We start from the raw sequence: 27,818 nt of genomic DNA on the forward strand, positions 1-27,818 counted from the left end.
GCCCTCTTCTAGCAGTTGAGGTGTGAACACCTAGGGAGGAGAAACTGCTTTTGTAGCTAGCTAGCCATTCACAGTCTTTGTTTAATCCTGAGCTGATGGTGTCAAATTTGCAAATGAACTGAAGCTCAGCAGTTTCTCTTTGAACTCTGATCCTGAAGTTTTTTTGCTGCAGGAGGGCTACCTTTAAATCTGCTATTGTGTGTCCAGGGAGGTTGAAGTGTTCTCCTACAGGGTTTTTGTATATTGCCATTCCTAATATCTGATTTGTGTCCATTTATCCTTTTACGTAGGGACTGTCCAGTTTGGCCGATGTACAGAGCAGAGGGGCACTGCTGGCACATGGTGGCATATATCACATTGGTGGACATGCAGGTGAATGAACCTGTGATGGTGTGGCTGATCTGGTTACGTCCTGTGATGGTGTCGCTGGTGTAGATATGTGGGCAGAGTTGGTATTGAGGTTTGTTGCAGGATTGGTTCCTGAGTTAGAGTTACTATGGTGCAGTGTGTAGTTGCTGGTGAGAATATTCTTCAGGTTGGCGGGTTGTCTGTGGGCGAGGACTGGCCTGCTTCCCAAGGCCTGTGAAAGTGAGGGATCGTTGTCCAGGATGGGTTGTAGATCACTGATGATGCGTTGGAGAGGTTTTAGCTGAGGACTGTATGTGATGGCCAGTGGAGTTCTGTTGGTTTCTTTCTTGGGCTTGTCTTGCAGCAGGAGGCTTCTGGGTACACGTCTGGCTCTGTTGATCTGTTTCCTTATTTCCTCGTGTGGTATCGTAGTTTTAGGAATGCTTGGTGAAGATCTTGCAGGTGTTGGTCTCTGTCTGAGGGGTTGGAACAAATGCGGTTGTACCTCAGCGCTTGGCTGTAGACAGTGGATCGTGTGGTGTGTCCGGGATGGAAGCTGGAGGCATGAAGGTAGGCATAGCGGTCGGTAGGTTTTCGGTATAGGGTGGTGTTAACGTGACCATCACTTATTTGCACCGTGGTGTCTAGGAAGCGGACCTGCTGTGTAGATTGGTCCAGGCTGAGGTTGATGGTGGGGTAGAAGCTGTTGAAATAGTGGTGGAATTCTTCCAGGGTTTCCTTCCAATGGGTCCAGATGATGAAGATGTCATCAGTGTAACGTAGGTAGAGAAGGGGCGTGAGTGGAAAAGAGCGCTTTAACATCCCTGCCCCTTTTGCCATGCCCCAGGCTGCTACCTCCGCAGCAGCTGGAGTCCCGGGCCCTTTAAATCACCGCTTGAGCCCCGGGCAGTGCGGGTGGGCTGGCGGGGGATGCTGACTCCCCCAGCCCCGCCCCTCCCACCTGAGGCCCTGCCTATTCCAGGGGGCAAAGCTGCCCCCCGCCCCTGTACCGGTAAGAGAGAAATTTTACTTTCACCCCTGAGTACTTGGCTGATATAAAAAGAAATGTAGGTGGCTTGAGCCTTTTACCTTCGTGTCCCTAATCATGTGCATTTTGAGATAGGCTGCCAGCTTGTCCCTGTGGTCTTTACTATACAACCACGTTTGCATCTTCTCAGGCAGGGTGTTAAACACAGCATCAGTAGGCCACAGCATGGTGAAGGGTCTGTGAGCAGAGTTGTTAACCAGAGATAGCAGTTCTGCTTCCTGTACAGAGACACAAGACCAGATGGAAACAACGAATACATGCTGTGCCTGCATGAAGGACCCACATAGCCCAGAACTAGAGAGTATTGCTAGAGAATTCAAACCATTTACCTGGAGTAGTTTGCTGTAGATTTTGTAGCCATATGATTCTGCCACCTCAGTGATGCTTTGCTAGAAAAATAATAAAAATTAAATAAAACCATTACAAAATGTGAGAGCTTGTTTCTCTTACCAGAGTTCCTGATAAATGAGAAAATTCACTCAATTCTCAGAGCCAAGACTTTGCATTTGCTGACTCTGAGGACTGCTATGACAGGCTGATTAAAGAAGGTGGCTGTTAATTTCTGCTCTGGAGTAGTGATTTAATATAGGTAAATAGCAGTGGGGCTGAGTAACTCATTCTACGCATTTGAGCGGACACTGGGACAGGTCAATATTAACTCCCATAATTCTAGATGAGAGTCTCTCCTAGTTCCTAAGAGAATGTCTGCATTTAAAAAGTAATTGTCTGGGCATTACAGTACACAGGGTGCCATGTCTGAACATAATATGGCCCAGAACGCCATGGGTTACTAGAGTGATACATAAAGAGTGTGCCCCCAGCACGATAGCAAACACTAAATGCAGATCCCTGAGTTAGCAGATGGGCAAAGCTGACTGAATCATCCCTGGTGTAACTCCATTAACTTCAGTGGCATTACACCAGGCATGAATTTGGCACCATGTGTGTTAGAATTTGGTAACAAAGGGGCTGCTCTGCCAACCAATGGCAACATGACTTTTTGACTGCTCCTGTCTGACGTACAGAGCTGGATGTTTAAAACCTGCAATGTAAAGCCCAGTGAAGACCGTCCCAAGTATGCAAGAGAGGCTTTAGTTAACCTGCTTTGAGTCATACAGTGTGATCTTTATCCAGTGATGCAAAGGGCAATCTGGGCACACCTTTACCTGTCAGGTTTGTCCTATCACAGGCCTGCATGGATAGACCCTAGCTTCCTCACCCCCCACTACACACATCCACATGCACCATAAGCACAGCTAGCTCCACAATTTAACCTCTTTATACTTAAACCACCCCATGTACTACAGATAAATGGAATTCCTAGAGTACAGTAACCTGTGCCTAAGAAATATAAAGAAGTGTTACTCATTCACTACACTAGCATTCATTCTGGGGTTGGGGAAAACTCTCAAGGTGATGATCACTCATTAAAATGGTATTGTTTCAGACATACCTGTGCTAGGTGGGAAGAAATGTTCAGACTCTGCAAATCAGCAGGGATTAAAATCTTGTCAATGATATGGATCACCCCATTCTTGCCAACAATGTCACTGGTGATGATCATTGCCTCCTCATTTAGATGCACACTATTCTGCAGAAGAAGGGACAATACAGTGAATGCAGATTTCCAGTGATATGTGACCTCCCACTTTAGACCACGCTATAGCTCACCTGCAGAACGCTTTGGGATCCTTCTAGATGAAAGGTGCTAGCTCACAGGTATTTTTAGTAAAAGTCATGGACAGGTCACGGGCAATAAACAAATATTCACAGCCTGTGACCTGTCCATGACTTTTACTAAAAATACCTGTGGTTAAATCTTGGGGTGGGGATTGGCGGGAGAACTTAGGGGCCACCGCTGCCCGGAGCCATGGACCTCGGCTGCTCCTGGACGGCTGCTGGGGGCCACCAGAGCAGTGGCTGGTGTGGCTATCCCCGAAGCCGCTCCAGCAGCGGCTGATGTGACCGTCCCAGGGCCTACCTGAGCAGCTGGTTCCAGAGTCAGCCACATTGGCCCCTGTAGAAGTCACGGAGGTCATGGAAAGTCATGGAATCTGTGACAGACACGGTGCCCTAATCATGACTGACAACTACCTCTTTCACCACAATCCTTATTTTGTGTCCTGACAAAGCGGTGATGGACTTGTGCGTCTCCAGTTCGCTGGCCAGCAGTTTCCGACAATTCACTATGTGATAGCGAAGCAAATCTTTGATGAGGCTTTTGTTCTTCCATTCACTGAACTAAAGGAAGGAAATTGGTATACGATAGACTATCATGTCAGGACATTTCTGGAAATGATTAATTTAGCCAATGACTAAAATGACAGGGAATATTATGAGTTTTTTGCTCTACCAACCCTTAACCATCATTCCTTGCTGAAAGCCAAGTCCCAATCCAATACACGTAAAATGGATCACAGGTAGCTGAATTATGGAGTTCTATTCCAAAGAGGCTCCAAGTCACTTCAGATGATGGGAGTAAGAGCAAAGTTCAAGTCACTGGCTCAAGGAGAAAAAGTAACCTTGGCCTCAAACTGTCAGCATCCAGGTTGGCCACATTCTGAAGGCCAAAACCCCAGGCTTACTTTGGGGAGATCCAGATCTGGGTTTTGCACAGGTCCCTTTCCCTGTAATGGACTAAAACAACCCCCCATGTATGAACAACCCTGACCTTTGAGACCATTTGTTTCTGAGCTTTGAGGCTTGTGGACAGGGCCCCATGTCCATACCACTGCAGTACAGCAGATTGCAAATTAAACAGAAACAAAACCAAAACCAACCCAACCAAAAGAACCAACAGAGAGGTTTATTGAAAGAAGTATGAAAACAAACAATACCATGGGATATTAAATTCCATGTATTTTCCTTTGCCCCAAAATTTTTGCAGGTCTGGAGATATTTGTATTAACAGTGCAGAACTGCACAGTACCAGTTGTCAGGGGTTGTGGTGAAGCTGGAGATTTTGATTGTCCTTGTTACGTTTCAGAATTAACACTCCCTCGGACACAAAAGGGGATGCAATTCACCCCCCTCAGAGCTATCACTCCATGCTGTCTGCAGATTCAAGTAGACATCAGTATCTCTGTTTATACACAGCTCATGTTTTTAAAGGTTTTCTTGGTAACCACAAAAGTTAGACAATTAATTAATTTTCCAATGAAAGCTTATATTCTGAAACACAAAAATGAAGTAAGGGGTGGATTCCTCTACGCCAGAATTGGGGTCATGTGTAGTTCTAAAGCTAATGGTATTGTGATGCCAGAACAGGAGAGAATCCAGCCTGGCTGGCAAGATGGTTAGTGCACCTCCTAGTGGAGCGTTCTGTTATAGCAGAGGCCACATTACAAGTATGCTATTGGCTTGAACAGGAGCAGAGACTGAGGAAGAACTCAATGAGCACCTCAGGATTTGAATACAGTTAAAAACTTGGGGTGCTTTTGACCTCTTGAGTCAGTTAAATTAATCTAAGGAAACAGAACTTTGTCTGAGAGGAAATCATCACAGCCTGACCACACCGAATAACTGACAAAGCTAGGGAGTCAGAAAAGGGTCCGAAAGCAGGAGCTGCTTACCGTTGTACTGTTTTGTATTGAATCTGCATGTGGAACAAAGACGGTGAAAGGCCCCTCCCCACTTAACTCCTTGATTTTGAAGGCCTAAAGCACACAGAGAGCACCAGGAACAAAAACAAAGCAAAACAGAAACCAAACACAATTCTCATTAGTCGGAGCTTTTCAAGAAAACACCTGGCAATTTTATACTTTTAGACAATAATTACTGCTTGCCACCAACCAGTAACTGCTTAAAGAACTCGGATGCTGCTTCGCTTCTCAGGAGCTCCTAAAATAAATCAGAACAGCGAATGTTAATGGTGAGTCTCTATTTAAACCTCTTGGGGTTTGATGCAAAGAAAACCCTTCCCATCAGCTCACTAAACTGACCTTGCCACTGACCTCCAGGGTGCTCTCCCTACCTCATAGACACTCAGGTCCTTTGACTACACTAAGCTTGTTTTCCTAGTATTTCCCACCCTTGCTACAGCCAGGGTTTTGAGAAGGGTTAGACAACACAGGGGTTAAAATGCTGGTAGACAACCTGCACTGGGACCTTACCCGCTGCTACCACCTATCCATAGTAGCAGGGGTGGGAAATTTTAGGGGAAAAGCCTAATGTAGACACCCCCTTCATAGGAGTTAACTCAGGGGTTTTACCTGGCCTAGCATTTGGGCCACGTCTTTTCTTCCAGAATTGCCCATTGAGCAGCCACACACATCCACGCTGTGTTAGCCTGTTTGTGCCAACAGCATGGATATCTCCAGCTACAGCCAGCAAGAGACACACAAGACTTGAGCAGGGCACATTGTCCCTTGTCATAACAACTGTAATTAATACTAGGAGTTAACATGGCAAACGTGTAAAGAGCTCTTCCCCCGTAGATCTACTATAGGCACCACTGTTGAAACGGAAAGGTTCAGTGACTTGCCCAAAGTCACACAATGAGTCGGGGCAGAGCTGGGAACAGAACCCAGGCCTCCCTGACAACCAGTCTGGTGACATGCTCCTTGACTGCCTTGAGCCCCTGCCTTTCAAACTAGTTATGCTCTCCCAGTTCCACCAGCCCGAAGAACCAGATGTCACTCCTGAAAAACACTCTTTATTTGTCCCCTGAACACACTGGTGCTGGAAGTCACACCCACCCATGGAACCCCAAGAGCCACTTTCACAGGGACACTTTTCAGAGTGCAGCTGCATTTTACTGCTATCTTCCTGGGAACGGTTCCTCTTGTTTCAGTTTTCTCCTGGTTAGCAGGGATGCCTGGCCAGGATTAAATGTACTTCTAACCTTCTGGGTCTTTCATACATTTCCCTCAGCTGAATTTCCAAATATTTCCAGGTCACAAGAGTTCAGTATCCTGAATTATTTCCTGGTGTGCTGCTTCAGAAAAGGAAGTAGTTCACCCAGACTAGTGCCCGTTCAAACACAATCCTAGCTGAATGCACTTTACCTACCTGATACACATTGCCTCTGCAAGTGAACCCATCTCCAACATGGCCCCAACCACAGGAGCAGTTTCGAGTCCCAGGTCCAGTGTACTTGCAGAAACCAAATCTACTACAGCCTCCATTATTCTGGCAGGAAAAATAAGATCATCCCAATTAGTCACACAGCTAGCGGTCTGAAGGTTTATTTACCAGTTAGCAGTTGAACACCCACTCTTCATGCCTGTTCCTGACTTAAGGTAACCTCTGACATTGGGTTTTGCCCCCTAGTGCCATGCACTCCTGTTGAAACTCAATATTTTATTAGTCTTTTTTCCTCAAGTTTTCTTCCACCCTGCTGGCAAACACTGCTCTGAGACAGATAACTACACCAGACCAAACAGAGGAAAAGCCATTCAAATAAGACAGCTCTGAAGAATTTAGTGAAGAAGAAAAATAATGGTTTACAGTGGCTGTTTCAGCTGAAGTAAAGTAATGAAATAGCATAGCAGGTATTTGTTTTAAGATTTCTACATGGGGCAGCTTAGCCATCTAAGAACTAGACTTGGAAGGCCTAGACTGCATGAAACCGCAGTTCCGCTCAGTTCAGCTCTTCTGCTTTCTGAAGTAGATATATGGAGTACCAGAGAGACAAGGTGGGGGAGGTAATATGGAGTACCATACACTTAACTGTGGGGTTGTGAGAGACTAGGCTTCTTTCCCAGCCTGCTCTAAAAGCTCAGTCCATATGTTATGTGGAGCCTAAACTCTCCCCTCCCTTGGGTTTGGTTTTATTAAAAAAGAAATTAAAAATAAGTTCAAATGAAAGTTTCTCCTGATGTTTGGCAGCTCCTAGGATTCCCCTCTCAGGACTGCTCAGCCTACACACTAGATCATGACTCCCCAGTGCCTCTCTGACTTTCCTTATATGTGGCTGGGTTAATGAGTCATCTGCACTGGTAATTCAACAAAAGCTCATTTAACACTCTCCCAGCAGAATCAACACTTGGATGGAGTGTGTCAGATCAAAACTGACAGCCTATTACAGAGGATTAGAGCAGAACTAGTTGAACATGAAAGATGCAAGTTTCTCCACCAATAGGTCTCAAACCTGACACAGAGTTCCACCTCCAGGAGTGAGAGGGGAGCTTGCTTTCTCTGTTGAGGCTGCCAATAAGAGTGATGGTTTCATGGAAGGTTCGATGTTGTTTGTTTTTCTCTGGACCGTGGAAACTTACATGCACTAGAAATTGGATCAACATTAGTAACCCATTCCAGTGGCCAAGCAGCTTGTCTAGTAGAAAGGAAGCAATGAATCAGAGAAGTGCAGTAGGGCATTAGTGTGCATATTAAAAGCATAACATGACAAGTTAGATCATTTTGAACTGCTGCATTCTGGATAACTTTGAATAACTCTGCCTATTAATGGTTTGCATGAAGGAAAGCTTAAGGGTTTAGTCCTTTGACAGTAGTAAGAGGAAAATGCAGACAAACCTCACTGCAAAGATTGATGGGGACACATTGTTTCACACCATCTCCACTGTAGCCAGGAAGACAGTTACAAGCAACCTGTGGAAGGAAAAACAAAGCTATTTTGTAGAGCTAAAAACAATAATGAAAATGTACAAGTACTCAAGCAGGAGAAAGGGGTGAGAAGAGAAAGAGCATATTTCACATAATAGTTTGAGGGCGCACTCTGTTCATTCATTAATAACCAGGTCGTGATTATTATGAAATCACCTAAGAAAATTCCCCAGCCTTTGGCCAACAGACTTTATATAGGCCAATATGCAATTAGCAGCTCTCAGACATGGAGTCCCCTCTAGTTAGCAGTTAGTTACGAGTAGATCCTTCTATATGAAAGGGAAGAGATGCAAAATTTTAGTAAAAAAGATTCACAAGGGGAAGATTACCAATAACCCCAAAGGACAAGGACCTATGAGCTCATCTGAGAAAAGGATTTGCTTACCAGATTTGGGCCTGTTTTAGCACACTCTGCATAGCTGTGGCAATTCCCATTACGCTCTAGGCAGCCATCGATTTCTGCATCAAGAGAGCAGATCCATGTTAACACGGCAGAAACCGAAAGTGGGAGGTGACCAGTGAGTGAAAAACGTGACAGAGGAATAGCAAACAGAGCTCTCTCCAGCTGGAGATACAGCTGCACAGAGGCAACTCATCACACCAGTAACCATGAGAGTTTAGTGATGGGGAAACCACAAAGTTCCATTCATCACTTCCTCTTGGTCTTGAAAATGTGGTTTAGAGCATATGGTGGGGAACAAGGAACTCCTGAGTTCTAATCCAAGGTCTGACCTCGACTTGCCACATGGCTTGTCTAGGTGTCTCAGTCTCCCTGACTCTAAAATAGAGCAATAATCCTTGCAAGTCTGTAAAGTGGTATCAAGTTGTGCAGTGACATAAGTGCTGACTACCAGCATTAACACTTCTCCAGTTTTAACCAACTCTAGACTTGCTTTTATAACTTTCTCACAAGTTGTGATGCTCCTAAAGATATGTGGACCTTTGGCATTAGGGTCTGGCTCACCGTATCAGCATGATTTCATCTCCTTGCAAAGTATTGCTGTCAAAACGTGGATCAGAGCACTCACTCACCCTGGCACAGAGTCCCATCTCCAGCATAGCCTTCCTTACAAGAACAAGTATTCTCTCCAGCAGAGACATTAGTACACGTTGCATATATGGAGCAACCGCCATTATCAATCACACATGGATTTATTTCTGTGACCAAAAACAATAAAGGAAAAGATTTGGGGGGATACATATGGAGTATGGTATATCCAAGCCCAGTGGATGACATCGCAAAGATGGTGTTTTGCAAGTAATGAACTTCATGCAATCTTCCTCAGGCTCAGAGAAAGAAGATATTGCTTCTAAGAGCTGAAGCTATATTTCTGGGCTTTAAAGTGTCTCTTATTTCCAGACAGACTTTGTTTTAACAAAAATTATTAAACCATTTTCAATCAAAGATTGTTTTTGATGCAGGAAAAGCTCCTTTATAGACACAGATGACTAATAAAGATGCTCCCGAGGCTGATGCTGAAGATGAGCTATCAAATTAATCGGTATAAGAATTTGATTAGCTAACACCCGACTGCTCTGAAGTACTTGCTGTGTGAATAGCCACAAACTATGCCAGAAAAAAAGCAGCATGCCTGATTAAAATAAAGCTTTTTGGTCTGTACAGCGACTCTGGTGAGATCAATACCAAAGGCGAGCTATTACATTTACTGGCACTGTAACTTGATTAGCTTGGAATTTATTGCTTAAAGTGCCTAATCTTTGCATAATTAAAAACTGTCAGAAAAAGCAATGTGATTCTGTTAGAACATTATACTTTAAATCTTTTTTTTTTTTTTTTTATCTAGTCGATTTCAACCCCATGGTGTCTTGAGTTGGGATTGTTTTTTTGGAGAAGGGGGAGAAGGTTAATAAATGTGTTTGTCCTAGAGAGTTTTGTTTCAATAGTATTTATTGAGCAAGGCTGCATTTTCATGAAATGGTCAAATAATAGACTAAAATTCTAGACAATCTAAGAAGGTACATTCTGTGGACCTGATCCATCACTGCAATCTGTTGAGTGTCTGGAACTATTCTAGAAATAATTCAGCCAATTCCCATGCCATTCCCTTTATCCACTTGAGCAACAGGAACAGTTCCCTCTCTGGTCTAGACACATCAGAAGGGTTGCATTAGGGTCCCATCCAGGAAACCCTCCGTATAGAAGTCAATAGGAGGTTCTGTACTTTGGGGCAACAGGGTTTTGGTGATCCTGCGCTGGGTAACGTCTTAGCATGCATTCAATACCTTGCAACGCTTTCACAAACTAAAACCAGAATCTTACAGCTGTGAAAGCAAGAAAACTTGTGTGATCGGTCATTTGTGTAGCCTGTGCTGGCACTCGAGCGCACTTGGAACCACGACATGTGTGTTGGAAATACCTGAGCAGTATGTTCCATTCCCAGTGTATCCAGCAGAGCAGGAGCAAGTAGGCAGGGAATCTACAGAGCCATTAATGCAACTGAAATGACCAAGGAAGAGAATGAACAATGACATTCTCGCCTTAATCTTATACCTGGTGATAGACTTCAACATTACAGAATGCTAATTATAGCTACTATGGCAGCTAGATACTATGGTAAGAGGCGAGTTGGATATAATATGAGAAACAAAATCAAGCAGTTAAGCTTTTCTTTACAATGCCAAAAACTGATCTAAATACTTCATGCACAGGGTAACAGCTGCAAGGGACAGTAATCAAGAAGAGAGCACTATGCTTAGTGCATGAAGCACACTGGGACTGTGAACACCATTCTGTACATCTGTAGATGCTGGAGCTGCATTAAAGAAGGTTGCCCTATTCCATTCCATCTTCAGGGACAGAATGAAAATATAAGGGACTGAATAGCTCAGCTGACTGGCGATAGGCTATGGAGCCCTTTCTCTCTAAGTCACTGTTTTTAACTTGGCCCAGGTCAGCAGGGATGGAAGGTCATTACTATTGGATGTCTTTCTGGTGCATATGTGAAGTGAGTTGGCTTTAGCCCTGTTCCTAGCAAGCCAGTGAGTCTCCATCTCAAAAACACTGCTCTACTAGGCACTGCTTATCCTTACTGTCAGCAATATCAGCAGAGAGGCCAAGGACTGACCGAGCATGGAGACTGGGAGACCTTTTTACTCCTAGAGGTGGCCCCTCCAGGTCACTGTAGAGGCTCCTTAATAGGACAGTGGGTTGCCAGTGGGGGAAGCTCGCATTGCTGCTGTCTTACCTGGGCCTGTTCAGTCTAGCACCTGTCACCTGTACTTAAATGCTCACTGAATACGTACAACGCCCCCATTCCCCAACCCTAAAGTGTCTTCTAGTTAATACTGTTAAGCCTACTTAATGTTAGCACCAATTGCCACATTTTAACATTGTGTACGTCATCCAGTAACCAGCCAGGCCCTGCTCAGAGCTCAGCAGGGTGCCAGCATCTTTCAGTTCTTAATTTCAACCCGCCTGCTTGTCTCATTTCTAGAAGGGGGATGTAATCTGAAATTAATGTGCCTGCAAATTAAGCATGATTCAGCTTAGGCACAGTCTGCCTTCAGTCTCCACACCACAGACTGTGTTTGGGAAGGGTTCGTACACATATATACACACACACACACACATTCCTCCAGAGAAAGAATAGGGGCTTTAAACACAAGATGAGTTCAAAGGGTGGAATAAATAATTATGCAGGTATATTAATTAATATATAGTGTTCAGTTCCCCACACCAACCTTCCATGTTTTCACAAACAAAGTCAAGTCCACGTAAAACAGCCACAAACACACTGTTTTATGTCCTTGGCACCACGGTTGTACTTACTTGGCCATCAGGTGGCAAGTGTTATTACACAAATCAATCCCAATTCCTGCAAGAGAAGACAGGAACGCCACTTCACTTTCCAGCCTACTAACAGCTCCACCGTTTCAGCTGTCTAGGATAAAAAACTCAAAATTGGCTCAGTGTTCAGTCAGATGTACTGACTGGACACCAAAAGTCAGGTTACTGTGCGGTGGCGAGCGGTGCCGGGTCATTAACCCACACCAGCCCCTGCTCCGCTGGGGCTGCCTCCTAGCAGGCAGGCTCCTTGTCAAGCTGCAGCAGCTCCCGTCCCAGCCCCAGAGCAGAGGGAGCCCAGCTGGAGGGTGGGGATGGAGGTGAAGACAGTCCACGAAGCAACAGGGGGAAGGGGGATAAGAGCAAGTGATGGGGGCGGGGCCTTGGGTGAAGAGGTGGAGTAAGGGCAGGGTGTCAGGGGTCCCATTTCCAGCAATTAGAAAGGGGGCAACCCTATCATCATATGGTGCCAAAGGGGGGAAGAAAAAAATCAATCCAAAACTACCAGTCAGGGTCACTGAAATATTTAGCTGTATCACAAACTAACAAAAGCAAGCCATGCTCAGCAGTCACCCGGCCTGTGTGAAAAGAATCTTACACTGCATGTGCCTCCCTCAGACACTTACTTCTTTCACAGGTGATGCCCTCCCAACCTTGGAAACATTCGCAGCTCCCATCTCCGTGCAACCCATCATTACAGATTCCATTTCTGCAAGTACACACTGTGGAGAAACACCATGCCATTGTCAAACCAGCTAGCTCTAATGAGCAAAGAGAAGTCTGGTACTTTGTAAATCAATACATTCCTACATGTGAGAGATGAAGTTTTAGTTTCTTTAAGAAAAATATTAAGGGAATGTCAGTGCTTGTGTGAGCAGTGCCAGATTAAAAGGCCTGGGAATGGAAGTTCTCTAGTACTGTATCCACAACACAGATACAGTTCAGGCAGTGGCAATGCAAGTGTCCCACAAACTGCCCTACAAAACATGGAGGAGCTCATTCTTCCCTGTGTGAGTTCAATGGCAGTTCCAAGTTTCAATAGCAACTGTGAATTCACCTGATTTACAACCCTCTCCGTATCTGCCCACTTCACACATCTCACAGGCTGTGCCGTGGAAGCCTTCATGACAGCGACACTCCCCGCTGCCAGTAATGCCGTCCTGGCACACTCCGTTCCCAGAACACGAGCTGCCTGGCTTTCCTGGGCACATCTCACACATATGTCCATAGTAACCTGGACAGCAGACAGAGACCTTTGAGAAAGGACACAATAGACTGGAGTAAGGCATCTCAAAGGATAGAAAATGCTACATTATTGAAATCATCCCTCTTTGGCCCACGTATAGTATTTACGTAGCTACTATATTTATTTTATCATTTGATAATTGCTGATTATGACGACACACTAGCAGCAAATATACTGTTAGACTTGTCTCATATGTCCATGTTAATTGACAGTAGCTGTTAAGTTTATTAACTTAAGACTGTGGTGAGTTGAAAATAGCATATCTGTTAACCCTGCCTTGACACAAAAATAAATCAGTTTAGTTTTTATGCTCTGAAATTCCATTTCAACAACTTTCATTTGGGTCTACAGGAAGCACTACACCAGGGGTAGGCAACCTATGGCATGCGTGCCAACGGCAGCATGCAAGCTGATGTCCAGTGGCACTCACAGTGTCCGGGTCCTGGCCACCGGTCCGGGGGGTTCTGCATTTTAATTTAATTTTAAATGAAGCTTCTTAAACATTTTAAAAACCTTATTTACTTTACATGCAACAATAGTTTAGTTATATATTATAGACTTATAGAAAGAGACCTTCTAAAAACGTTAAAATGTATTACTGGCATGCAAAACCTTAAATTAGATTGAATAAATGAAGACTCGGCACACCACTTCTGAAAGGTTGCCGACCCCTGCACTACAGGCAAGAAAATCAAGAGAGATTCTCTAGATACTATTTAGCAATGTGATATTAAAAGGAATTATATAAATAAAAATAAAATATACCCTCGATATAAGAATGTAAGTGAGTATATTACCTATAATACAAATGTACAGTAAGCACACAAAATAACTAGACATTCCATTTATTCTAAAGAGGGGGGAAGAATTGTGGAATTTAAAAACCAGATTATAGAAAAGATGGATGCTACTGAACAGCTTGTCCTAGTTTCAGAATTTAGTTATAATGGCATAAACCTAAAGAAATTATTTCAATTCCTGTAACTGAGATCAGAATTTGGCATTTTATGAGGCTGACAAATTAAAACAAGGGAGAACAAATTTAAGACCAGCAAACACACAGCGCTGCTGGAGGTTAGAAAAACGTTTTTAGAGAGAATTAGTAATAACAGAGTAGAATGGAAGAAGTAACCAGGAATTTATACGAAAGCAAAGCTATACCGTCACTCAGAAGAAAACACTCTGTGCTGGACATATATTGAAAGGTGCATATTGGTGTATGGACACTTTCCAGTTTAAAGAAAAGGAGTACTTGTAGCACCTTAGAGACTAACCAATTTATTTGAGCATGAGCTTTCGTGAGCTACAGCTCACTTCATCAGATGTATACCGTGGAAACTGCAGCAGACTTTATATACACACAGAGATCATGAAACAATACCTCCTCCCACCCCACTGTCCTGCTGGTAATAGCTTATCTAAAGTGATCATCAGGTGGGCCATTTCCAGCACAAATCCAGGTTTTCTCACCCTCCACCCCCCCACACAAATTCACTCTCCTGCTGGTGCTAGCCCATCCAAAGTGACAACTCTTTACATAATCAAGTCGGGCTATTTCCTGCATAATATTGTTATGCTAGAAGATGTTAATGGCTGCCATCAAGCAGGTCTTTGGCTCTATAAACAATCACAGATCTGGTTACGGGTGGGTGATGAATGTGCTAAACTAAAAGGAAGGAGTAACTAAATACCCTTTTCTATAGTATAGATGGAAACAACAACAGGCTACTGCCCAAGACCCTGGGCCTGATGGCTAACCCTAAGGAGAACCAACCCATGCATCTTGAGGGAGTTTCCCTGGAACTGGTTGCAAATGCAGGGGCTAGGGGATCGTTTGGGGAATTGTGCGTGTTAGCGTTAGTTCACACTGGCAGTGCTTTAATGTGGCTTGTGTAGTCGCGGCAGAGCGCTGGGAACGAGCTCTCCTAGCGCTCTAAAAACCCACTTCCACGAGGGGCGTAGCTACCAGCACAGGGAGCGCGCTCCCGTCGCTGGTGCACTGTCTACACTGGCTCTTTACAGCGCTGAAACTTGCTGCACGCAGAGAGGTGTTTTCTGACCCCCCTGAGCGAGAAAGTAGCAGTGCTGTAAAGCGCCAGTGTAGACAAGCCCTTAGACAGAAAAAGCCAGCAGGAAAGGAGAGAAGTAGTCGTGAGCACGGCCCAGAGAGGCAGCAGAGACAGAGCTTCTTAGGCACAGAACTCACTGGAGAGGCAGACTTGGAAAGAGATAACAAGGAACCTGCCTGCTGTTTGTTTCTGAGATGTTCAGGGAAACAGGGCTTTGTGAACATTCTTTATAAACAAACAGGGTTGCACCAAAGAATATACCTAACTCACATAATCAATTTCACATCCTAACACAAACAACCCCGCAAGGCCCTGAATATTGGCTATACACTTGGACCAACTGGGCCACAACATTACTGAAAGAAAAGAAGTACTTGTGGCACCTTAGAGACTAACCAATTTATTTGAGCATAAGCTTTCGTGAGCTACAGCTCACTTCATCGGATGCATACTGTGGAAACTGCAGAAGACATTATATACACAGAGACCATGAAACAATACCTCCTCCCACCCCACTCTCCTGCTGGTAATAGCTTATCTAAAGTGATCACTTTCCTTACAATGTGTATGATAATCAAGTTGGGCCATTTCCAGCACAAATCCAGGTTTTCTCACCCTCCGGCCGCCCCCCCCCCCCCGCCCAAACCTACTCTCCTGCTGGTAATAGCCCATCCAAAGTGACCACTCTCTTTACAATAAGAAAAGGAGTACTTGTGGCACCTTAGAGACTAACCAATTTATTTGAGCATGAGCTTTCGTGAGCTACAGCTCACTTCATCAGATGCATACCGTGGAAACTGCAGCAGACTTTATATATACACAGAGAATATTTTATTCTCCGCCCCCCCCCCCAAACTCACTCTCCTGCTGGTAATAGCCCATCCAAAGTGACCACTCTCCTTACAATGTGTATGATAATCAAGGTGGGCCATTTCCAGCATAAATCCAAGTTTAACCAGAACGTCTGGGGGGGGAGTAGGAAAAAAATTATTACCCTGGAGGTTATGCCACATACGGCAGCGTTGACTTCCATCTAGGACAGCACAGGAAGCCAGCTGGTGAAGGCTGCAGCAGTGAAATGATGTATCATCATATTGGATACAGCATATTGATACAGCACGATTGGAAAAAGGTAAATATAGTGTCCATCTTTTAAAAAGGGAAGGAGGAGAACCCAGGGAACTAGACTGGTCAGCTTCACCTCAGCCTTTGGAAAAATCATGGAGCAGGTCTTCAAGGAAACCATTTTAAAGCACTTGGAGGAGAGAAGGTGATCAGGAACAGTCAACATGGATTCACCAAGGGCAAGTCATGCCTGACCAACCTGATTGCCTTCTATGACGAGATAACTGACTCTGTGGATATGTGGAAAGCGGTGGATGTGACATATCTTGACTTTAGCAAAGCTTTTGATATGGTCTCCCACAGTATTCTTGCCAGCAAATTAAAAAAGTACGGATTGGATGAACGGACTATAAGATGGATAGAAATGTGGCTAGATCATCGGGCTTAACGGGTAGTGATCAACAGCTTGATGTCTAATTGGCTGCCAGTATCAAGCAGAGTGCCCCAGGGATTGGTCCTGGGGCTGGCTTTGTTCAACATCTTCATTAATGATCTGGATGATGGGATAGCTTGCACCCTCAGCAAGTTCGCAGATGACACTAAACTGTGGGGAGAGGTAGATATGCTGGAGCGTAGGGATAGGGTCCAGAGTGACCACGACAAATTGGAGGATTAGGCCAAAAGAAATCTGATGAGATTCAACAAGGACAAGTGCAGAGTCCTGCACTTAGGATAGAAGAATCCCATGCACCGCTACAGGCTGGGGACCGACTGGCTAAGCAGCAGTTCTGCAGAAAAGGTCCTGGGGATTACAGTGGATGAGAAGCTGGATATGAATCAGCAGTGTGCCCTTGTTGCCAAGAAGGCTAACGGCATATTGGGCTGCATTAGTAGGAGCACTGCCAGCAGATTGAGGGAAGTGATTATTCCTCTCTATTTGGCACTGGTGAGGCCACATCTGGAGTATTGCATCCAGTTTTGGGCCCCTCCAATACAGAAAGGATGTGGACAAATTAGAGAGAGTCCAGTGGAGGGGAATGAAAATGATCAGGGGGCTGGGGCACATGACTTATGAGGAGAGGCTGAGGGAACTGGGCTTGTTTAGTCTGCAGAAGAGAATAGTGAGGGGGGATTTGATAGCAGCCTTCAACTACCTGAAGGGGGGTTCCAAAGAGGATGGAGGACAGCTGTTCTCAGTGGTGGCAGATGACAGAACAAGAAGCAACGGTCTCAAGTTGCAGTGGGGGAGGTTTAGGTTGGATATTAGGAAACACTATTTCACTACGAGGGTGGTGAAGCACTGGAATGGGTTACCTAGGGAGGTGCTGGAATCTCCATCCTTAGAGGTTTTTAAGGCCCGGCTTGACAAAGCCCTGGCTGGGATGATTTAGTTGGTCCTGCTTTGAGCAGAGGGTTGGACTAGATGACCTCCTGAGGTCCCTTCCAGCCCTGATATTCTATGATTCTGTCCTCTGGCTACCGTGGCCATGCCCCTCCTGGACCAGCCCCGCCTGGCTGTGCTAGGTCCCAGTAGCCTCCCGCCATGGGGAAGGGAGGTTGCAGACACCTTGCACTGCCCACAATCCCTCCGTTCCCAGATGGTTCAGAGCCCTATACAAAAGCCTGCACCAGATGCTGCTGTGAATTTGGACACATGCACATACATCTAGTGAACAGACATGCACAGACCAGAGATTACTGACATTTTTCTATCTAAGATGTTTCTAACAATATTTTTGAAAAATCATTTAAATTACTTTCAAATTTTTCTGTTTACAAATTTTCAATTTTCAACAAATGAAAAAAAAAAAGGACCTATTGGGATTTTTTTTGTTTTGTTTTCATTTTTTGTATTGTCAGTTTCAATTGGTCAGCTTAGTCACACAATTTAGTCTGCCAAAATGTATGTATTAGAGAACTATGGTTATGGGCTGGGTGAAATCTTGTTATGGGTTGAGTTAAAACCCCATTGAGACTGGTAGGTGGGAACTCCTCCTTCAGCTAAAGTAACTGTAAACTTAAATCCCACCTAAGACAAAAGGTGTGTGAGAACCCACCAGGGAGCTTTTCCTGAGTATTGCTCTGGGAATGTGTGTAGGGGAGGGAAAAGAGACAAGAACAGACAGAGGAAGAGAGCCCAAGCATGGTGGCTGACCCTGAAAGAACCTGGGAAGAGGTTTTTGGGTCAGAGTGCAGGCGAAGACAGTTATTTTGGTGCTGTGAGCAAAATAACCTGTTTCCTGCTCTTTGATTCCATTTGCATTCAGACACACAGGCCTTTTATATAAACAAAACTGCATCAAAGAAAATATTAGACTCTTTCAACTTCTGCTCCCAACTGGAACATCCACAGGGCCCCAATCTTTGACTAGCCTCTCAGGTCCAAAGGGGTAATATTAACACATGAAAATTTGGAAAACTGTTACAAAACCCCCCAGTGGAACAAAAACTCTGCCAAATGTACCGAAATCTCTGCAAGTTTGTTTTTTTCAGGACCCGCCCACAGACCCCTTCTTGTATGAAAATGCCATAAGATTTGTCTCTCACAATAATCTGAAAATTATTGTTAATGTACTTTAAAATCTGAACTTACTAAGGAAACTTTAACACAGGTGAAATAACAACCAACTACTTTTGAAAATCCAGACCTATTTTCACAGTGTGGCATCTTCCCTTTTCCTGGAGTTTCCTGCAGATAAAATTAAAAAAATATTATAACCCAGCAGCCCATCAAAGCAGGCATATATCAGAGCCAGCCCATGCACTGGTGAAACAGAAAAACAACACTATTTATCCTGTCTGTAAGAAAGGCAATAAGAACTCAACAATGTCAGAGCTGAGAGCAAACCAGCATCCCAGGCCCTGATGTGTAGTTACTCCAGATGACTAAAATCCAGAGTTTTATTCTCCATAAAACCATTACATCTGCCTGTAAAAGAGAAAGTGCCTGGCATGCTTTTTGGTATGTAATGAATTAGATAAACCAATAGTGCCACACGTCACCAATATGTAATGCAGTACTGCCACCAGCAGGAAGAACTTGATTATTTTTCAAACATTTGTCAGTCTTTGAAAAACAAAGTGGCAAGTCAGAGAGGCAAGTGAACCCATCTGTGTGACCCTCACTAACAGTTTAATCTGGAAAAACTGGTTTTCCCTAGCAACAGTATTGGAAAAACAAGAGATCTCAGGCCAAATCCTACTCACTGATACTTGTGTGAGATGGCCATTGAAGTCAATGAAAGGTTCTGCTGGGTTAAATAGACCAGAATTTGGGCATGTACTGCATTCAGAGGGCCAGCACAAGGAATATTCACCACTTAAGCCCTCAAAATAAGTCTGAAATGAGACTTAGTAGTGCCTAAGCACTGTGCCAGCCCCTCTGCACAACTGTATATTTCATCCCCAAGTGCCATGAATACAGGGCTGGTTACACTGAAATGCATTCTCTTACCGTAACCCTCTCCCAGCACACGCTGTGTATGAAAGCTCACAACACCAGAATCCGTCTCCCCTCCCCAAAGACGTCAGGTAAGGTCTCAATGTGTACCCCACAAGTGGAGGACACAGTTTAAATGGTTGCACTGGGTTTCTTCAGACTAAGTCACTGGGAGGGGAAGACATTGCAGGGTGGATGTGTGGATATAAAAATGGGGAAATTGTTCTGCTCGGAGCGATTGAAGATAAATATATTCTTTTCAGTGCATCAGCCCCCCTTCTCTGTCCCCAAACTCTGCCTCCCTCTCCCCCTTTCTCTCCCACTTTCCTCCATCCAACCAATGTAGGCAATAATCTCACTCTCCACCAGCCTCTACTTGGCCACTGGCCTTTCCCCCTTCATAGAGGTGCTCTGGACTCTTCTCTGACTCCACTGCCACTATGTATTCAGGGTTTAATCATTGCAGCATCTGATTTGAGCTATGGATGTGGCTCATCCCCCCCTCTGCTCACATGGGGGGTTGGGAATTTCCCAGAGCTCCCTCTTCCACTGGCACAAGGCCCCTCAGCAATCAGCCTAAATAAAGTAGCTGGCAGAGACCCAAAGATCAGCTAATTCCCTAAAAGGCAGATGGGAACACAATGATGGATTAAGACCATGCTCAACAGACTCCCCACTCTAGACTGCATGTTCTAAAGAAATCCTTCAATTCAAGCACAGCATAACTATTGGCTCCATGAGAAGGTTCAGGGTGCCATATTCTCCAGCTGGAACAGCCCACATTTGCCCTCAACCCATCTGTGGTTACGCATGAACAATGAGGACAGGAAACACCTCTCTTTTTTCTTTAATAAATATAAGGGAAGAATGAGCAAATAGTGGGTTGGCCTCTTGCTTGCCATAACCTACCTCCACAATTCACACCGCTGAAAACAAAACTGCTGCTTTCCCTAAACCACATGCAAGGGTATGAAACGAATCAGAGACTTACCGCCAGGACCGATCCAGAAGGACACTTGATCCCTCTGTCACACTTAGCACATTTCGACTAGGGACAAGAAACAGGAGAAGTCACACACAGTCCCTTTAAAAATGTCCTACTCAAAAGCTAGTTTTAAAGTGTTCTGCAAATCATCATATAGAGAGAGAGGACATTGGACAATGGATCAAGACGTTAAATTCACCGGCTCAAAACAATGAACTGAGCACATAATGATTCTAGTAGCGAAATCCTGGCTATTATGGGTTTGTTTCATGCAATGTCTTATTTTTAAGATGGAACTGTGAACACAAACACTGCTGCCAGAATGTAACATGAAACAAACCCTCCTCCTTAGCACACCCATGGAAATGCAATGTAATTTCTCAGCTATAGCAACGTATGGAATTACGTCTGTGAATGTGGCAGTTTATTGAACTACATCTAAAAGTACAGGGCCCGATCCTAAGAGATGCTGAGCCCCCACAACTCCCCAGTGCCTCGGAGTTGCAGGTGGCTCAACGGTGTGAGTGTCAAGCCCATAGTGAGCAGCTGCTCTGTACAGAAGTATAGTTGAGATTAGCTGGTTCAGGCCATCAGGTTGTGACTGAGTTAAGACGACTATATATCAGAGCTCTCTGATGCTGTGATTACCTTTATGTAAAGCTAATTACCTTCTGAATCACTGTGGTATTGGCAGTGCAACGATTTTTCCGAATCTGTAGAACCCCAGAAACCCCAATCAACATCCCATTCTTGGTTTCGAAAAATTTACCATCTAAGCGGACGTTGTTTACAAATGTCTGCAAAGAGAAGAAAACAGTCTGGTTAACGATCAGAAAGCTAGGATGCCACCATGATAACAACAGAGCCACCATACAACTAACAAAGGCCTTTCATCCTACAGCATCCAGCTGCTTTCAAACTGTATATTTTGCTCATCCACCACTGGAGTGGCTGCGCCTCAGCTATTCTGCATGCACAAACTTCTCTAGTAAAAATTACAGTGGATTTTTTTTTAAGGTAGACAGAATATAATTACCCAAGATGCAAATCAAACAGAACACTGGGGTCAACTGCACTAACTCTTATAAAGAGTGACATGAGTGCTTCAGTGACAGGTGCTGAGGAACTCTTCTTTTTAACATCTCATCCAAAAGGGGATGCCATCAATAGCACCCCCAAGTGTCTTCTGGGGACTCTCAGCATCATACCTAATGAATAATCATCACCACTTGCTGCAGTCCCTTGGTTGACCACGAAGATCTCCTAGCTAAAAACTGAGCAGACCCGAAACATGTTTGGTTTAGTTTAGTTCTGACAAGCTCACTAACTGAAGTAGTTATAGGTACAGGACACCTAATACCCTCCAGAATAATACAAATTAATCTACTTACATTAGAAAGCATTCTATCCTAACAGACTGCTTCTGCTCTAAAGATGGAGAGCTGACTGATATGTCTCCCCTGCTTGCTGTTTTAGAAGAGAAGATTTCATGACTCACAGAAAGCATGGGGAAAAAAGCACACCACCACAGGAAAATGTTGTACGATGATTATTATTCAGAATACTAATACTTAGCTCTTCCATATTGTTTTTCATCCATAGATCTCAAAATGTTTTTTTTTTCCTTTTTTTTTTTTTTTTTTTACAGCTAGTTAGGAAATTATTTTTCTTTTAATTTATTTTGGTTTTTCTTCAAAAAACTGCAAAAGAGAGTGCTGAATTGATGGCACTTAAGAGTACATTGTTATGACTATGCACAGCATGGAGATGGCTGCCATGGCCTTAACCAGGAGGAGCGAGCTTTATAGGACAATTCACTCTTCATGGTTCACCCTGGCCTCCCTGCTGAGATGGGCAATAAGAGGGTATGGATGGGGCACAATTGCCATGATTTTTTTTTAAATGATCAGAACACCTGTACTGAACTGAGAGCCAGTCCACTGGACACAGAATAGACCCCACAACTCACTTCACACAGGCCTCTCAATTGATTCAGATGGGAGCAATTTTTGGTCACTACTATTCTGAACTACGTTTGAACCAGTGACCTAGAAATGGAAGCCTACGTATCGTAGTGCAGCCGAAGTTTTAATTAAGAACATAAGAATGGCCATACTGGGTCAGACCAATGGTCCATCTAGCCCAGTATCCTGTCTTCCGACAGTGGCCAACCCCAGGTGCTTCAGTGTAAATGAACAGAACAGGTAATCATCAATTGATCCATCCCCTGTCACCAATTCCCAGCTTCTGGCAAACAGAAGCTAGGGACACTTCAGAGCATGGTTTTGCATCCCTGATCATCCTGGCTAATAGCCATTGTATGAAGAAATACTTCCTTTTGTTTGTTTTAAACCTGATGCTTATTAATTTCACTGGGTGACCCCTAGTTCCTGGGTTATGGGAGTAAATAACACTTCCTTATTTACTTTCTCCATACCAGTCATGGTTTTATAGACCTCTATCATACCTCCCCTCAGTCATCTCTTTTCCAAGGTGAAAGGTCCCAGTTTTATTAATCTCTCCTCATACGGAAGCTGTTCCATACCCCTAATCACGTTTGTTGCCCTTTTTTGTACCTTTTCCAATTCCAATGTATCTTTTTTAAGATGGGGCAACCACATCTGCCTTCAGTATTCAAGATGTGAGCCTACCATGGATTTATATAGTGGCATTATCATATTTTGGGTCTTATTCTCTATCCCTTTCCTAATGATTCCCAACATTCTATTAGCTTTTTTCACTGCCACTGCACATTGAGTGGATTTTTTCAGAGAACTATCCACAGTGACTCCAAGATCTCTTTCTTGAGTGGTAACAGCTCATTTAGACCCCATCATTCTATAGGTATAGTTGGGATTATGTTTTCCAATGTGCATTACTTTGCATTTATCAGCATGGAATTTCATCTGCCATTTTGTTGCCCTGTCATTCGGTTTTGTGAGATCCCTTTGTAACTCTTAGCAGTCTGCCTGGGACTTAACTATCTTGAGTAGTTTTGTATCATCTGCAGATTTTACCACCTCACTGTTTACTCCCTTTTCCAGATAATTTATGAGTATGTTGAACAGTACTGGTCCCAGCACAGACCTCTGGGGGACACCACTAGTTACCTCTCTCCACTCTGGAAACTGGTAATTTATCTCTACCCTTTGTTTCCTATCTTTTAACCAGTTAACGATCCACGAGAGGGCCCTCCCTCTTACCCCATGACAGCTTACTTTGCTTAAGAGCCTTCGGTGAGGGACCCTGTCAAAGACTTTCTGAAAATGTCAAGTACACTATATCCACTGGATCGACCTTGTCCACACGCTTCTTGGCCCCCTCAAAGAATTCTAGTAGATTGGTGAGGCATGATTTCCCTTTACAAAAACCATGTTGACTGTTCGCCCACAAATTGTGCAACGGCATCCTAGAACAGCAGGTAGAACCCTCCCATCCTTACCTGGTTGTTGTTTTTATAGAACATTAGCCAGTAGGAGAATCCTAACATTGTGCTTTTATGGACTCCATTTTTCAAGTCTGTAGAGGAGAGCTTCTCCCCAAGTACAACATGGTACTGCACAGTGTCATTATCCTGGAAATCAAGACCAGCAGGAAGCAAAACATTTAGCCTATTATTGTTTCATAAACAGATATTAGGTAGCTAGAGGTAAGTACAGTGTAGAAATAACTAAGTCCACAAGTCTTAGGTATGTCCATAACCAGCTCTAGAACTAAGTCCAACAACCCTGTAAGACTGGGTTTGTTCAAAAAGCCAGAAAGGTGTTAGGAAGTCTCTTTAAGGGATTGGACAACTACCTGAATCATAAGCACTGTCCATGAGTTTGGACATTTTGCTAGATCTGCCTACATACAAATCTAATTTTAAAAGTAAGGAGTCCAGATATTGAAAATGGCCAACACTGTGTAGCAGTGGCCATTTTAAATATGGTCTGGCAAATTCCTTATATGCTGCTTCACCTGTCTCCATTGCCAAGCCCAGAGAACCTCTTCCTTTCACTCCCCCTTGCAGAGACACCTTCCTGCCATGCTTCCTAATGTCAGACATCTTCCCCCCCCACTCTACCCACTCCCATGCCTCCTCTTCTTTCTGCTGTTCTTCCCTGTCATTACCCTTCCTGATCCCAGAGAGCCCTTTCTCCAGCTGCAGCTGCTGGAGTCCAGAATCAAGCTCAGCAGGTGACGGTTAGCAGTATGGAAACATGACTTCTCCTGGCTATTCTATACACTAAAACAATTTTAGGCAGAATTCCTCATTAGGTACTCAGATCTAAAGTTTGATGGTATAATATGGCCCTCATACTTGATAACTACCACACACAGTCAGACTGTAAACAAACAGTGATCTTACCAGTTGGGTAATGTTGGAAGCGTGGCAATATTCCTCAATTGAATTGTTTCCTGGGACAAAAATGGTATATTTTTCAGAGGACTCAATTTTTCCAATCAGCTGGTACTGCTAAAAGTTGCAAAATAGGGATATTAGTGAGTGAACTAGTTTTATTTAAAAGAGCACGAGAGGTAAACAAGAAACCCAAAACAAATGAAAAAAGATAAAATATGACTATCAGCTAGGGAGGTGGAGGCTTGGGGCAAGAACTCCAATAGAAATGATTTAAAACTGGATGAGATGCAAGGTGACTTCCAGGACAGTCATGGGAAACAGCAGCAATCCACCCTGCCAAAGTCTTGCTTGGCTGTTGCTGGCCCAGCTTCTTGGATAAATGGGCCTCTCTCATATTTACAGTGTGTATCTACGAGTCCCCTGCTTGAGCATCATCTCTAGTGTTTGTTATCATTCTGAGGTGTGTACATGTGCGCATGCACAAACACACAAAAGGTCTTACAGATCCAGTCCATGATTTTAATAAGTTGCTAAAATTTAAAAAAATGTCTACCAGACCTCCCAAAGAAACTAACCATTCCAAAGAGGCTTTATAGCTAAAACAGGAGTTTTCATTAGGTGTGGCTTGTTCTATTTCTGTGAGGTCTGATCCCCTGTGGGAGTTATTCATTTCTTTGGGAGGCTGGCTAGCCAGCTTTATAAATCTGTCCTAGTCCCAAAACATAGCCTGGGAGCACCACAAAAATCACCATGATTTTCCTTGGCTGTCCATGCAGGCTTGGGTCTAATGTTAGGCTGGTTCAGTGGCTTCATACTATCAAAAAAACTTCCTACACTTAGTAGTCAATAGAATCCAAACAATTGCTTACCAGTAACAACTCCTTAAACAGAGTAAATGCGGGGACCATATCAAGCTGTTGCTGTAGACCGGGGCGACTTGGTGGGATATCTCCTAAAGGTGGTAACAAAACCTGAGCGCAAGAAAGACAAAGATGAGCTTGACCACAGGTCAGATACTGCTTGGGAAAAGCACACGGCAATCCTGCCCTACAATGACAATAATTACGCATGGTTGTAGTTAGCATGGTTCTGCTCCCAGAATGGACAGGCCTTGACTCTTTTCTTGAAAAGCCAAGCATTGGACTCTTCTACACAGTTTGAGGGCAGTGATTTAAATATAAATGCTGCTGCACAAGCAGCATCTGGAATGAGTTCTGAATATCCAGATCTACTTTTGTCTATATGCTTCTACTTGGATCCTGTTTGAATCCCCCACACCTCCATAAACAACAGAAAACCAGTGTGTTACATCAATATAACCTAGTATTTCCAGACGTCGTTCTTACTGATTTACCTTATTTAGGATATAAATAGTGCCATTAATAGCAGGAATGTCAGCTACTACAATCATTGCATTCTGAATGGTTATAGCCTGAAAAATAACAAGAGGGAAACATGAGGACATTGTAGGTCACTGAGCGGCGTGAAATAAAACATAATCTGTGTCCAAAGCCCCCTGCAGCACCTTAGACTTACATGATACATCAGGAATTTAATGGCATTGTCCTTACCAATGGCTCCTCCAGCACAGTATATCCCTAAACGTGTTGTTTAATTTGCTACCAATATACACACGTCAATTAAAAAGCCCTTACGCCACTGCTGTTGGTTATCTCCCATCTGGTCCGTGGATTGAGAGTGGGTAACTCCTCACCCTTGTACTCTTTGAGCTTCTCACTGGTGAAGGAACCTTGGAGAAAATGGGCCCTGTAGGTGACAGGTGCATGTAAAGAAGAATTGAGAGCACATTTTATAACACAGACCTCTGAAGTAGACTGGCTTATCTTGGCTGCCGTCTGATCATGTAGCTTGCTCTCCACAACCCTGGGCCTGGCCTCCTCTCAATATCCACGTCATTATGTGCATTAATCCCTTGGTATGGTGATAACAACTGACAACATGCAGCCCTCTATCACTCAAGCTAATCTGAAAGTATAGCAGGTCACTCAGCTGCAAGAGGTTACGAGCCTTAGGTGTTTCCAGGATTCGATATTTCTGCAACAGGATGTAGGTGCTATCTAAAGTTCATCTCTGCAGGGAGTTTAATCGCGACATTGAACCAATGCTCACGTTAACTCATGTACTCTAGCTCCTCCCCTCCTGGTCCCTAAGCTCTCCACAACACAAAGTCCCTCAATGAGGCATTTCAACTAGGGATGGCTGAAATGGGTTGAATACAATAAAAGCTAATGCAAACATCTGCCCCAAACCCAAACTGCTGGCAATGAACTACACAGATACACCATGCAGCCCTGCAACTGCTATACAGCCAGTGAGCTGTATTTGCAGCCATCGAGCGGCTGCTCTACATCTGGCCTTCATAAGTATGTGTGGTCCCTCCCTAACCCTGGTGTAGCTTGCCCATGAAAGGCCAGTTTACTCTAGCTTTGTAGGAGGCCCCAGAAATTGGCCCATTGGGCAAAATGCTCCTTCCTTCTACCTCGTGCATAGATGCAACCACATACAAAAGTTGACTGGGACCAGATATGAGGATGCATGAGCCCAGCAGCTACACTGAGGGGAGCATGGATAGGAGGATGAACACTGGATGGACACAGCCCAGTGGTTGCTGTGTGGTAAGGAGGGGGAAGAGGAGCCCAGGATGTGGGGCAGATGGTGCTCTGTTTTTCCCTTAAGCTAGACAGCCTGGTACTCTGCCTGAGGACAGAGTCAGGACTGTTCTGCTCCAGTTCTGCTGGGGTAGGTGTGAAGGGGACAGGGAGATTGAGCCCTGCTCAGTGGAAAGCAGAGGACTTGGTGGTCACTCCACTCTTCCAGGCAATTGGCTGCAATAGTGAATCTCAGCAGCCAGTATTATAGGGGGGCATTAATGCACATTTCTCA

The 27,818-nt window shown here is 44.2% G+C and overlaps 1 protein-coding gene across 2 annotated transcripts in view; it reads right to left on the bottom strand.

Annotated features, from left to right (window-relative positions):
* Nucleotides 1-27,818, bottom strand: part of STAB1 (stabilin 1) — a 100,908-nt gene that overhangs the window by 21,543 nt on the left and 51,547 nt on the right. For both annotated transcript variants that reach the window (XM_048859206.2, XM_075130604.1), the window contains 22 exons: nt 26,570-26,681; nt 26,269-26,346; nt 25,784-25,885; nt 24,921-25,028; nt 24,012-24,143; nt 21,238-21,366; nt 20,576-20,632; nt 18,739-18,834; nt 12,823-13,018; nt 12,392-12,487; nt 11,751-11,796; nt 10,339-10,418; nt 8,993-9,118; nt 8,346-8,419; nt 7,871-7,945; nt 6,407-6,526; nt 5,189-5,236; nt 4,969-5,052; nt 3,491-3,637; nt 2,850-2,987; nt 1,726-1,785; nt 1,438-1,614 (listed from right to left, as the gene is read on the bottom strand). In XM_048859206.2, the coding sequence (XP_048715163.1) occupies nt 1,438-1,614; nt 1,726-1,785; nt 2,850-2,987; nt 3,491-3,637; nt 4,969-5,052; nt 5,189-5,236; nt 6,407-6,526; nt 7,871-7,945; nt 8,346-8,419; nt 8,993-9,118; nt 10,339-10,418; nt 11,751-11,796; nt 12,392-12,487; nt 12,823-13,018; nt 18,739-18,834; nt 20,576-20,632; nt 21,238-21,366; nt 24,012-24,143; nt 24,921-25,028; nt 25,784-25,885; nt 26,269-26,346; nt 26,570-26,681 (2,281 nt within the window). The remainder of the gene's footprint in view (nt 1-1,437; nt 1,615-1,725; nt 1,786-2,849; nt 2,988-3,490; nt 3,638-4,968; nt 5,053-5,188; nt 5,237-6,406; nt 6,527-7,870; nt 7,946-8,345; nt 8,420-8,992; nt 9,119-10,338; nt 10,419-11,750; nt 11,797-12,391; nt 12,488-12,822; nt 13,019-18,738; nt 18,835-20,575; nt 20,633-21,237; nt 21,367-24,011; nt 24,144-24,920; nt 25,029-25,783; nt 25,886-26,268; nt 26,347-26,569; nt 26,682-27,818) is intronic.

This window comes from Caretta caretta, chromosome 7 (assembly GCF_965140235.1).
Source record: "Caretta caretta isolate rCarCar2 chromosome 7, rCarCar1.hap1, whole genome shotgun sequence".
NCBI lineage: Eukaryota > Metazoa > Chordata > Testudines > Cheloniidae > Caretta > Caretta caretta.